Source organism: Spinacia oleracea, chromosome 4 (genome assembly GCF_020520425.1).
Source record: "Spinacia oleracea cultivar Varoflay chromosome 4, BTI_SOV_V1, whole genome shotgun sequence".
Lineage (NCBI taxonomy): Eukaryota > Viridiplantae > Streptophyta > Magnoliopsida > Caryophyllales > Amaranthaceae > Spinacia > Spinacia oleracea.
The window spans coordinates 34,238,434-34,252,348 of NC_079490.1; the positions used below are offsets into that span (position 1 = coordinate 34,238,434).

General features: G+C 34.6%; 2 protein-coding genes across 3 annotated transcripts; one reads left to right on the forward strand and one right to left on the reverse strand.

The window, feature by feature from the left end:
- Positions 1 to 2,624: 2,624 nt before the first annotated feature.
- On the forward strand, positions 2,625 to 4,432 carry LOC110797889 (uncharacterized). Its single transcript, XM_022003014.2, has one exon. It carries the CDS (start codon positions 3,102 to 3,104, stop codon positions 4,143 to 4,145), a length of 1,044 nt encoding a protein of 347 aa, XP_021858706.1. The 5' UTR covers positions 2,625 to 3,101; the 3' UTR covers positions 4,146 to 4,432.
- Positions 4,433 to 7,148: 2,716 nt separating this feature from the next.
- Positions 7,149 to 13,471, reverse strand: LOC110797890 (uncharacterized). 2 transcript variants are annotated; one of them, XM_022003015.2, is made up of 9 exons: positions 13,287 to 13,466; positions 13,071 to 13,210; positions 12,699 to 12,805; positions 12,079 to 12,144; positions 11,328 to 11,410; positions 10,413 to 10,459; positions 9,040 to 9,118; positions 8,778 to 8,948; positions 7,149 to 7,458 (listed from the first exon to the last, which is right to left on the reverse strand). In XM_022003015.2, exons 1-8 carry the CDS (start codon positions 13,344 to 13,346, stop codon positions 8,859 to 8,861), a joined length of 672 nt encoding a protein of 223 aa, XP_021858707.2. In that variant the 5' UTR covers positions 13,347 to 13,466; the 3' UTR covers positions 7,149 to 7,458; positions 8,778 to 8,858. The 2 variants fall into 2 exon arrangements, with proteins under 2 accessions (XP_021858707.2, XP_021858708.2); XM_022003016.2 differs by lacking the exon at positions 7,149 to 7,458 and having other exon boundaries at positions 8,879 to 8,948; positions 10,363 to 10,459; positions 13,287 to 13,471.
- Between the last annotated feature and the right edge of the window lie 444 nt (positions 13,472 to 13,915).

The window sequence follows — 13,915 nt, forward strand, 5'->3', positions numbered from 1 at the left end:
TCTTGAGGTCATTTTAGTAAATGATCTTTTGGTGTTCCCCTATAGAATAGTTTATAATACCCTCAATCACCATTTAAATTTATCAAACCATATTAAATATATAATTAATGCAAAGATTTATGGAAAAATTAATATCTGATTTGGTTTTATAGGTTATTACTTCGACCTTGCAAAATACATTTTAGGCTGAAATAAAATAAGTACTTCAGTAGGTTCCAATATACATCTTAAACTGTTTTACGAGGTGGGACAATAGAAGAATGGAGTCGGGCCCACCCAAGGAAAAGGGAAGGTCTGCCATATCATGGAGTGGAGCGTGTTTCTCGACGTTCATCCTTTATCATTATTTCAACATCTTTGTATTTCATCGTGTCCTTTTTTTTTTGAAAGGAAAAATAATTCATTAATATATAAAGAGTCATACGACATCTACAACAGAAATATAGATCTAATAAGTACATGACAAATTGAATCAAATAAATGTTTCCTTCATCAAAACTACGGTCGTTGAATAGATCTTGCACTGTAAAACGTCCCCCGTGTATAACGCTGGAACATACAGCCTTTTCAGAGAGAGGGTCTAACAATTTGTTGTAGCCAGGAGGATGATTTCCACTTGATTCATCTGAATGTACTCGAAAAATTGATATATGTTGCGATCCCGCATAAAATTTTACAAACACAAATTTTACATAAATCCACTACAATTGAACGACAAACCAAATAAACTAAAACTAACTACACCACAGGGAGACTAACAAACAAGGACGAACTCCGCCCATATGGTGAAAATTTATTAAACTTAAGAGACAATAGAAAAATTAATTGAAGACAAATGGTCGGGAAATAGTCTAATTTCCGAAGAATTTAGACTATTTTCTGTCTACAACGGCCAAGAAAATAAACCCTAGAAAGAGAGAGAGAGAGAAAGCTGCGAGAGAGAAAAGAACTTTCATCCTCTCCTTTATCACATTAAAAAAATACAAACTTTTATATAAGGTGGTCTTACACAAAAGACCACATTGGTGTCATATAATTTAATCACTGAAACTAATTAATTAATCTCTGAAACTAATTAGTTAAATACTGAAACCAATTAGTTAAGCAATTGAACTTATTAGTTAAGCATTAGAACTAGTTAGTTAAGCAATGAAACAAATTAGTTAACCAGTTGAACCAATTAGTTAACCAATCAAAGTGGTCTTTCCGGTAAGGCGGTCTTACACAAAAGTTGTTGTTAAAAAAATATGTACGGACTAAAAGCTAGTTTATTTCAACATTGGTGCGTTCTGTTTACCTTAAAAAAAATACGTTTCAGGTTCAGATAAGTTCAGATAAGCTCCAATAAGTTCTAATAAGTTCAGATAAGTTCAGATAAGTTTCAACAAGTTCCAATAAGTTTCAATATTAATAATAATATTATTATTTATTATTATTAATATTATAATAATTATTATTATTTATTATTATTTAAATTAATAATACTCTCTCTGTATTTATTTAAGGGTACACTTGCTTTTTCCGGCCGTATTTATTTAAGAGATACACTTGTCATTTTTAGTAACTCATCAACCCCACCATCTAATTAAGTAATCTATCTACACCCCACTCCGACCCCTCACTCCTTAAAATTACATGGTCCCCACTTGTTTTACTTATTAAAATATCTAACCAACCCCATTTGTTTTATTACTTTATTTCATTTAATTCTTCTACTTAATACCTGTGCCCGATCAAGTGTATCTCTTAAATAAATACGGAGGGAGTAATAATAATAATAATAATAATAATAATAATAATTATAATTATAATTATAATTATAATTATTATTATTATTACTATTTATTATTATAATTATTTATTATTTATTATTTATTATTTATTACTTTATTACTTTATTATTTATTATTTTATTATTTTATTATTTTATTATTTTATTATTTTATTATTTTATTATTTTATTATTTTATTATTTTATTATTTATTATTTATTACTACCTCCATTCCTTAATTTTCGTTACGCTTTGGAATATGTGTCCAAAGTATGAAAACTTTGACCGTAGATTCTCAATTTCTCACTGTTATATACATCAAAATGTCATCATTGTAAAATCTTGTTAGATTGTTCTCGTTATGTATTTTAAAGATATCAAATTTTTATAATTTTTTCACATACAGAAATGGATATATAAATCGTAAAATATTGCATTAAAGTTTGTGCAAATAGTAATCGTAAAGAACATTAAGGAACGTAGGTAGTATTTATTATTTATTATTTATTATAATTATTATTATTGTTAATATTATTAGTAATAAGTTCCAATAAGTTTCAAGAAGTTCCAATAAGTTCATATAAGTTCCCCCTCAAAAAAAAAAAAGTTCATATAAGTTCAGATAAGTTCAGATAAATTCAGATCAAATAAGTTGAATAGAACACAAGTCCCTTTTTATTTTTTACGTATTTCATTTTGGGTGTCTTATCTTAATCTTTAGGTTTAGAATATTTCCCTTTTTATTATCACATAAATGTGCATAATATTTTATTATCAAAGTCACAATTTGCAAAATCCAACCTATTTAAAAGGTTGTTTAAAAAAAAAAAAGACAAACTATTTAAAAGCAAAGCATGACCCATTGGTCCCACATAAATAATTTAGATAAAGGTTTGGTCATTTGACAAGGTAGCTAGCTAGCAAGAAAAGAAATTCAAAGTCTAACAGTATTTTTATTAGTGATTTCTAAATTTGGATACAGTCCCAAGAGTGCACCCCAGCTCACCTCGTAGAGTATAAGTGAGAGAATATCAAATTGCCGCAAATCAAGCCAACTTGGAACCCAACTCATCATTTTACCCCGTATTTCCAACACCTACTTATTATCATTATATCACTCTTTCAATTTTCAATCATATTGTTGCATTTCCCCATTGCATTTGCTCATAACGTCCCCTACCATTAAATCCCAACCCCAAAATAATTCAAATTTTGCCTAGCCTAAGGTTGCCTTGGTCGATCGGAAAATTCGATAGGTAAAACCGTGTGTCTTGTAGTAGTCGATAGGTAAAACACGTGTTTGTTGTAGTGTAACGGAAGTCGAAGAAAATGATTCAAGGGTGTTTCAGTAATCCGGGGAGTCCGGTTTCTAGTAGAAGCAAAAATGTACCAACAAACACTTCGTCAAAAGAGTCGCTTATTACGTGTATATACCAAACTCGGTTGATTGACTCATCGATTTATCTTACACTCACCTGGTCAAGAACACCTTACTCGCATTCCCTTACTATCCATGCTCCTGAGTTTTTCACGGTTACGGTTTCTCTCCAACCCTCTACTTTCTCTATTTTCCGGACCCGGTCTGGGTCCAAATCCATCCAGCTTAACCAAACACATGCTCAGCAACATGATGGTAATTCTAAGGTCAAACTTTATTATGATTTCACTCGTGCCGAGTTCGCTCAGCCGAACTCGGCCGAGCCAGAGTCGAGATTTTATCTCGCATTGATCTGCAATGGGCGGGTTGAGTTTTTCCTGGGGGATCTCCAGGACGAGTTTACCCGGCGTGGACGAGTCACCGATCATGACTCGGGCGAGTCGACGCTACTGTCACGGAGGGAGCACGTATTCGGGCGTAGGATCTACGCTACGCGTTCTGAGTTATTGGGTTCGACTCGTTCGATCGAGATCGAATGCTCTGGCGGGACGCTGAAGGTGAAGTTCGACGGAGAGGTGAAAGTGAACGTGAAAAGATTAGCGTGGAAGTTTAGAGGGAATGAGAGGATGGTGATTGATGGAGTAGGAGTGGAGTTTTATTGGGATGTGTTAAACTGGGTCAATAACAACAACAATAATGGAATGGGTACGCAGAAAAATGGGGTGTTTGTGTTTCAGGTGGGTGAAGGTGGGGTATGGCCGGAGATGGTGGGACCGGAGAAGAAGCTGATGAGGAAGAATTCACCGGCGCCGGGGACAGCGTTGTCCCCAGCCGGGTCTTGTTCAAGTGTGTTGCAGTGGGCGGAGGAGAGTAGTGATTGTGGGAGGAGTTCTTCGGGTTCGTCTTCGACAACACGGTCGAGTGGTAGCTTTGGTGGTGGTGGCGGCGGTAATGGTGGTTTTTCTTTGGTTTTGTATGCATGGAGGAGAGATTAATTCTTTGTTTTTTAATATTTTTATTTTTGAGGGGTTATGTTGAGGTTGGAACCCAAGTTTCTTCGGTAAATTTTGTGGTTGAAAGTCTCGTAAGGCAGGGTGGATTGTAATGTACTAATGTGTACAGTTTATTGTTGTACTTGTTTAGGGTTTGATGAAGTATTTTATTTTGAAGAATTTGCATTCTTCTAATTGCTGAGCGTAAAGTTGAAATGGTATGTTTCTCCATAAACTTGGAATAAAATTCCCCGTACAAAAGAAAGAAGAGTTTACTTAGTTTTGCTACATATGTTGAATTTTTCATCAAGGATAAGTTATGTTGTTTTCCAAATAAACATTGCTTTACGTCCCAATTTCCAATTTCCAATTTCCAATTTCCAATTTCCAATTTCCAATTTTGGGTATACAGTTATACTCATACAATGGTCTCAATCAAATTTGATGAACGTAATTGTGTTGACGAAGCAAAGCTGATTTATGGAGAATTTCCAATTAGTAGTGAGCAATTAATAATTATAGGAGTACTCCGTATTTGATAGTCTACAATGGCCTGGATCAAATTTGATCAACGGAATCGTATCCACAAAGGCCACAGCCAGTTGTTGGAATCGGATTCAAGAATTTACCGGGACTTTTTTGTCGAGGGTATTTGTTTTCAAAAGTCAAGAATAAATGATAACATCGATGAGCATATTCAGCAACAAAAAAATACTACAGAATAGTAGTCTGTACTCTGTACTACACTAATACATTAGTGTTGGACCTTATCATAAAGCAAATGAAAGCAATATTGCACCAATGTTTTCTACACTTTTAGTTCACAAGGGAACTTTTTGTTACTCCAACATATCATCATTATTTTCTCAACCTACGTGGGTTACTGGGTTTCCGATATTTCCATTCTATTTTGACTAATCAAGTATCTAACTACAACTATTGAAGTTGCTCTTTAAGGCGGGTAACGTTTTAAACTTGTTTAATGAAAGATATGATACAACGGGAGTGCCAAAATTAACATTCGAATTATCACAACCAAACTAAAATTGGCATTTGTTAACAAAAATGAGGCATAATTACTACCATAAATAGTTGTTCTACGGTTCTACCCACTGTTCTCCTTACTACTATCAACAACTACTTTGACATCTATCCACTACTCTGATTAATAGTTTTCGACCAGCTATTCGAAAGCTAAAAGATAACAATTTCGCTAGTTATGTCGAACAAAGCCTTAGAAACACATAAACAGTATTAGACTATGTTGAGTTCAACTAAGACCTTGTTTTTTTGGACTTTAATTCAGTAGCATTTAGTCCAATCTAGTCCAGCTGAGCTCTATTCAGTTTAATTCAGTTCGGTTCAACTCTATTCAATTCAGTTTAGTTCAATTCCATTCAGTTTAGCTCAACTCTATTCAACTCAATTCATTTCAGCCAAATAAAACTTAAAACAACAGGGCCTAAGAACTTAGAAGAACTAGTTAGTTGTTACACTATATTAAGTTCACCTAATTTGAAGAATCTAACGGGGTGTTATAGAAATGAAGTAGACAAAATTGAGTAATTGAATAGATCCAAAAATAGAAAGAGGGAAAGATGGCCCACCAAATATAGAAAACACAAGAGCCACAAAATGATTAGTAGTTGAATGCTCTACAAGAGAGGTGCAGCCGCGCATGGATGATGCAACCTTTTCTCCTACCTTGGATTCTCAAGCAACTACCATCATATTTTTATACTCTAATCTAATACAATATAATAAAATTTCAACACTTTCTTTATTTTATCATTCCAACTTTTTATTTTTTTGGGGAGGAGGTTGTAGTCTTTTTCAATTAGACAGTTGGATGTGAAGAAAATCCAAATTCGAAAAAGCTTCAAGTAGCCTTTTTTTGTTTGTTTTTTGTCAATAATATGGGACCAAATGCAACTAATTATGTTACTACTGCTTGGCTGTTTTCCTATTACAGTAATACTTCTAGTTTACTACAGTACTCAACTTATTAGGTAGTTTTCATGACAGGTATTCAGTCACTTGCTCCGATTGCGCTACGGGGAAGCTAGTCAAGGAGGATTTCCGAGTTAATCTTATTGATTGAGAAAGTTCTCTTATCAAATGCAATTTTCTAAATCACAAATGGTATAATTCAATCGGTTGACCGATATTTATACTCCGTAGTTATTAATTGCAAATTAATAGTATAACATTACTACAACGCAATATTGTTTAATTGTAAGTCATTGAGTGTATTTATTGTTATTTATGGTGTACTAATAAGTGTTGATTGTATAATATTAGCAGTTGACATATTATGTAGTTGTTGATGTAATACGAAAATGCAATGTTGTGTACATGAGGCCCACATTAATGACACGTGATTGTACTTGGGGCCCGCATTCAATGAAATTTTTGTAATATAATAAACATTAATTTACGACATTGCCATTTGATTAGGGGAAAATTCCCAATCACTGAGATTAACTCGGAAGCCCTCCTAATCGAGTCGCATATTAGTTAACTACGGTGTATTGAAAATGTTAAGGATCTTCAAGCCATTTTATTTGAGGACTTAAGTGAAGTAGCATGGCCTAGAATCGTGGCGGAGAATCGAGAGTAGTCTTCTTGGGTGCTTAGTACTCCTGTTAGTGTTTGTTTTTCCTCTTTGGACTGATCTAATTGCACTGCAACTCTAATTGCACTCTCTGGTCAATGTTTAGTAAACCAGCAAGAAGCAGTCAGCAGTCAGCAGTCAGCACCAATTACTGATGACAAAATATACAAATCCTTCCTCTAATTTCACAAGATTAAGCACAGGAAAGTCATTCAGAACGGCGAAAACCTTGGTTTTATTTTTATATCAGTCATACAACAAGTTTTTTATGTGCATCACACACTATCATCTTTCACTGCAACTGAGTGTATCAAAGGACTTTATTCGAGGTTACAACTTTCAACATCGGTTCCTATCTGCCGACTCATTGCTACTTAATCTGCAACAACTCCTTGAAACAAAAGCCACAACTTTTATCGCCATATCTAAACCATCATCTTATACACAAACTAAAGCTAGGATAGGAAGAAAATACACAGCACAGACTTTATACAGCAATTTTTACATAGATTTTCCTATTTATGATGCAAAAAGAAAAGCAACATCACATTAATACTTGTTCTGTGCTAAACAATATGCTTCGAGGAATCTTCATACACTTACTTTTTCTCCGAACAAACCATTGGAGAAACGAATTGCACTGCTCAGCTTCATATACAGCCTTATGCGGTAGAAACAATATCTGATCAGTGAGACTAATCCCTGCGATGAAAATGTGTGAAAAATTAAGGGGGTGATTGGTAAAATGTTGATTGAAGCCAATAGAGCAGATTTGACACCAAATACGTAGTATGGTTTTTGGTAAAGAGTAAATCAGATGATTAGACTAGTGTGAATCCATTCTTTTCCAATATGCTAATAAGCGGAGCATATTGAACGGAACAATTACCCCTATAACCGATAATAACACTACCTTGTAAACAAAATGTACTAAACTCCTCATATGTAATTTAATGCCTTCAATAAACAAACTGCTAATTTTCCAAACACTTAGGTAGTACTATTTAATACAGAGTTGTTAAACTTGATATCTCCTACGTAGTATTTGCCAAACAGGACCTAACAGATGTGTTTGTATAAGAATCAGCTAACACATCCAACCTTGAAAAAAAAGCTATTAGTCTATCCAACCTTGAAAAAAAAGCTATTAGTCTATCCAACCTTCAAAACAGTAAGCTATTCATTCATTATCATTACCCCATTGCCTCAAAGAGGCTCCCGCAAGAAGCGGGGTAAGGGGGTCGGACGTACGCAACCTTACCCCTGCAATTGCAGAGAGGTTGTTTCCAATTGACCCAAAAGCAATAACGGGACGACAACGGGACAACCATCTTCTACTTCATGGAAAGGAAGCGAAGAGGTTTTAATAGCCATTTTGATTTAGTCCATTACATCCACAACCAAAAGACAAATGAATCTTTGACTCCATTGGAAATGGGCAACAGTAAGCTATTCTTATATCCAAATTTGCATCAAATGAAAAAGAGAAGGTGGTGAATATGAAATTCTAACTCAATTTCCAGCAGCTGGCCCATTTGAATGTAGAGATATTAAAATGGCAAAAGATTGTGCTAATCAAAATGCTCATCGAGTACGACAGACTTGTGAACTAGTCAAACGATTTAGAAAGGAGTAGTTTCATCTTTAATCACCAGAAAAGAATCCCTACAACAACCTAAGCAAGCCACAGCCCACGAAGGTTATTTGGCTACAGTAGTTCCTGGCAGAAAAGGCATCAGCCTGACCAGGATGACCCTTTCTCAACGACTTGCATATAAATATGTAATACACACAGTATAATAGCGAGAATCCTCCATACGAGGCCCTAAGGCCAAGGCTATTTCAATTCCATGTTATTTAAGGGGTGAAAAAACTACAACTACAAGTAAAACTCTTGCCAAGACCAAATCACTTATAGAGAGAACAACCAGAAGGTTTCCATTTTCTCATTCAACTATTATCATATCATGAAACAATAAAGGTTAATATTATGTAAATGAATAATCCATTAGGTTTATTACCTCATACAAAAGACAGAGATCTCACAACTTTCAAATTGACAACTGTTGCTCGAAAACGGCTGTCACCCAAAAAAATTATGTTCAATCCATAGGTCTTCTGAAACTAGGAGTGAATATCTGCCCAACTGCTTCAACAGCAGAAATATTCCACCTTTCCACATGTCTGACAATCTGTTTAATGATAATAAACAAAAGGTTTAAGGTATTTGAATCTGACATTTCTTCTAAAATGTAAAAGGAGATCGATATACGTCGTACTTACTTTATATTCGTCATTTAAATCATAGACTGTACTTCCTTCAATAGAAATCAGAGGTCTCCATGGAAGCTTTAAAGAGGTCCTTCAGAAACATAAAGTGAAACAAATAAATAAAGCAAGAAAATAATAGCATCTAAGAAGTATGTAAATAGTCCAACAATCTATGACATAAATCCAGTCGAAAACACAAAGTAGTCAAACAAAAAAACTTAACACTTGGAACATCTAGATGCTTCTGCTAAATTAACAGTTACACTACCATCAGATGCTAATCATTCTTTTATAACACAAGAAACATTAGATAGACAGAGGTTTGAGACATGAGATTTAACTGGCAGGCTAGCTGGAAAATTTCATGGTTGAAAAATAACTGAATCATCAATTATAATTCAAATGTCCTTAACTATCATCCAATCCCGAATAAAATGAGTTGCAAATCTTTCAGTTAAAATGACCCAACATAAGTTACATCAAGATCACTACACTCCAGTGTCTTTTAAGTGGCTTCCGCCCTTGGCATAGGGGAGGTCAGATGTACACAGATTTTCCCCTACAACAACACAGAGGTTGTTTCCAATTAGCCCTCAATCTGCCACATAATGACTGTCAGCTGCTTCAAATCCAAATAAGGAGCGGAAAGCGTAATAAGCCAAAGAGTAATGAATCTTTAACTCCACCGTAAATAGATAATGACTCATAGTTTACAAAAACTCTCGAACTTAGAAGTAGCAATTACAAACTACATATAGGAATTCATTCATCCGGTGTTGGAAACAAACCATTAGCTATTCTATAGAATTGATACTTCCCTTTGACCCTTTCATACTAGAAACAATATAGAAATATCGGACAGTCCTGGTCAAAATCATGTATCCGTCACTTGCAGAGATTCATATCCTCAAGACTTCCACCATTGAGAAAGAAGGAAAGAGATATAAGGACTCTTATCAATACAGATAACTATACAAGTGTGGAATAGCATTCAAAAGAATTAAAATACTTCACTTACTCATTAACTTTCTACCTCAAACTAAGTAACCCCTTATATTACCAGGCAGCAGTCTTTAAAACCATTAACGTTTCAAGACCATCTGATACGACCAAAAATTGCACAAACTGGAGTAGATCACATATGAACACAGCAGCATTATTGATATCATTTTAAGGGGATGGGAATACTGTTATGACAAAGAAATGAAACTCGCTGATATGACAATAGGAAAAGTTGTTCTGAGTTGATTTATATTGGCACAAGATAAATAGATAAATTTCCACCCCACTGCCCATAAAAGAAGCAACATTGCATGAAAGGGATCACTAATTCACCATAGTTAGGTAAATCCTGAAACTTCAATTTAATAGCAAAAGCTAAGCACCTCAGGCTCCAATTTGCCAATACAAAATCTCTCTCATCATCAGCACCCTGTGTATGAAGAGTGATGTCATCATTAGCAACACAACAGAAGTTCATTAATAACATACATGTCAGCTCAGAAAACAGTAAACAGATGAAACTCTAGGAGAGAAAGCATCATGTTAAAGAAATTACAAGACAAAGCAACTAGATATTAAAGGACAAAATTACTACCTCCAAACAATTTCAAGTCTCTTTTTCGTTTTTTATCTAATTTCTTTTAGCACATAACTGGAAGCTTAGAGCACGGATTACACATTGCTTTTTTCTGATATGCGGTTAGATACTTTGACCTAAACCAAGCGGAGATGATTCAAGTTTTCCACCAAATAGGAACGCCACACCATTTTGTTTGACTTAAACTAAGTATACTAATTCCTATCAATGATGCATTTGGTATCTATATTTCCATCTGGCCTTCAATTTCGGATCATAAGTTTGGTCTTTCTGAAGCTCAGATGCTATTTTACTAGATTTTTCTGTTTATAGAATCTTTTTGACAGGACTTGGTGTCTACTAGAGTACTAGGCTGCATCATGAACTGAATCTTACATTTTGGGTATCTAACTAAGTGAATACATGATACAGAAAACCCCTTGAAGTGCACCATAAGATTCATCATTCAAGGTGCGAGTGGAGTGATTTAAAAGAATAAGCAGTGGAGAAAAGTTCCAGTGTCCTGTTGCTTTTGACACAATGCAAAAAGGCCTTATTAGGATATCAATAGGAAAAGGCATGTGTAGAAGTGCCTTTTGTAGAAACATCATTCCTTCAAGTATAAGAGAGGTTTGCTCAAACAAAGTATCAACCAAAGAAGAGAAACCTATCACTGAAATAGAAACTACAAACTTACAAGAACCAAAAAAGGAAGTAATACCTTCTCAATGCTTTTCAGTACAATAGAGGGTTGCTCAAAAAAAGGCACCAGCAACTGCAAGTTACGTGAATACAACTCTCTACCTGGTTAACATAAAACGAAATAGCCAAGTTATTTCATATAATTGATTCATACCCCCAAAAACCATGAGGAAGAAAGGACATTTTTGAGAAAAATAGTACTTTGTTTACAATGCAAGCAAAAGGCTCTAATATGGTAATTCAAGTCCACTTTTAACAGAACTAGAATGACTAGAACCAACTCGCAACTTTGGAACAAATGGACTAAATCCAATGTTTTTTGGTGCATAGACTAAATCTAATGTATCACTAAAATACGAAGTATAACTTCACTTTTAAAATTCATGGGGGATAGAATGTCACTAAATAAGTAAATAGCCTTTTCAATCAATTATTCACCTTTCCATTACCTGCATTGGCAGTATGTAACAACATATGGCCGTATCCAAGTCTAGGTAACAGCTGATCGAGGGTCTACAAGAAACAGGTTCTTCACAGAACTAAAAACAAGACAAGATCTATTTAAACCCCATAAAATGACATGTTAGAGGCATTAAGTTAATGAAGTGATTCACTTGAATTGAAGCCCTTCCGTTTAAACCTCCACCTACAAATTTATTTTATACATCATGGAAAAATAAATAGCTCAAAGCAAAAGTCAAACACAACTGCAAGAAAAGTATAAAGCATTTATCCACTTATTACAAGAGGCTGAAAATTACATTATTTACCACGAAATTTAATAGTTGGATCCTCAAAGAGACAATCCTCGACATAAACTGAAGAGGTAAAAATCCCTGCATCCACAAAACAATGTTATCAGCTCTCATATAGACCTGAGTTCTAGTTGGTGTGTGTCTAAGGAACCAAACGAACTATCAATGATCATTCCAAGAATGACACCAACCAGTTGCAGGCAAAAAATGAAGGATGAGAAAATAGCACATAAGTCATCAATATGAACAGAAAATATGCAAGTATCACTTATGAATATATGAACCGTCACGCATACGAAGACTACATGAGTTTCCAGAGATAACCACAGGCTTCGTTGTGGACATATACGCTCAACCACTATAGTACCCTAATCCCTGTCATCCTTGGGAATCAGAAAACTTAAAACCATAATTTCAAGAGCAAAATAATACCATTCGATAATTCATGATTAATAGCACAACTTTTGTAACTGATAATTGTTACGATTGTGCACTAAAACAACAATGTGAAAATAGTGGTGTTTACATGTTCCATATAATTCAGCATTTTCTAGGAAAGGTTTCCCTAAATCAAACTTCATAACTCATAGAACTGTAAAATCTGTAAGAAATCACAAAGCAAAGAAAAACTTCACCTGTAACAAAATAGGCACTATCATAATCTGACTTGAGAATACCCAGAACATCATCCACCCCAGAAATGATCAAATCATCTTCCCCTTTACCAACCACCATATCCATTCTACAAAATATATATTATCAACTAACTTATCATAGAAAAAGGAAATTTCGACACCACTTTCCCAACTGTAGCCGGTATACTCCAAAAGGTCCCAACTTTCGATTAAGTAAGAACAATCCCAACTATTGGGATTTAAACCCGTTAAACCGGTCGCAGTTGGGAATGGTGGTGTCAATAATTCCTATGAAAAAATGAACACAAACAATGAATCAAAACCCTAAATGCTGAATTAGGATGGAATTAAAAAAGAGCGAAAATTGGGAACCTGTTATTATTGACGGAAGAGAAAAGCCTGAGGAATTCAGTGAGTCCATTAACGGCAAATTTAAGGAGTCGGGGTTTTTGTTTCTTTGAATTATTATTAGTTGATGGCTTTTTATTACAGCATCTGGTGATATTAGTGATCTGCAAAATTTGGGAAATTCAAAAGCAGAAGGATAAAGATTATTGAATCGAAATATGAGATTAAAGAAGTTATTACACTGGAGTTGTAGTAAGATGTTGAAACAATGCCCAGGGTGGAGCAACAAATTCCCGCCATCTTTTCTTTTATTGATTTGTATTGCGCTGTTTGAGTACCCAATTTTAGATTACTAGGCAGTTTTGTTTTTCCAGTTTGTCTGGAATTGTTGGTACTCCGTAAAGAAAGTCTTGGGCTATAAGTCTATAACTACTATCCCATTGAAAGGCCTTTGTGCCAAATAAGCCCCCAAGACTTATATCTTATGTGCAAAGCAGTCCTCCTACTTTTAATTAAAGCAAATCAGCTCCTTACGTTTTAATTGAAATGATATAACCACATTAAAAAATTAATATCTTCAAAAGTGGGGCAAAAGTTGCTGGAAAAAAAAGAGAAAAAAAAAATTGGTCTGGCGCCTAGTGAAATGTAGAGAGAGAAGTAACATTTGGCAATTGCGCCAAAGTTCAGTGGGCAATTCTTAGGCGGCAAAAACGACGAAGTTAATATTCCACAAAATAATTAAATCATTAATTGATCTTGAGAAATCATCTTCTTCTTTAGTTGCTTCAAATATTTGTTCTTCCCATTCATCAACAAAGTTTCAAAAACATCGGTTCCCTAAAATAAATCTGTGAATAAATGTTCTTCCA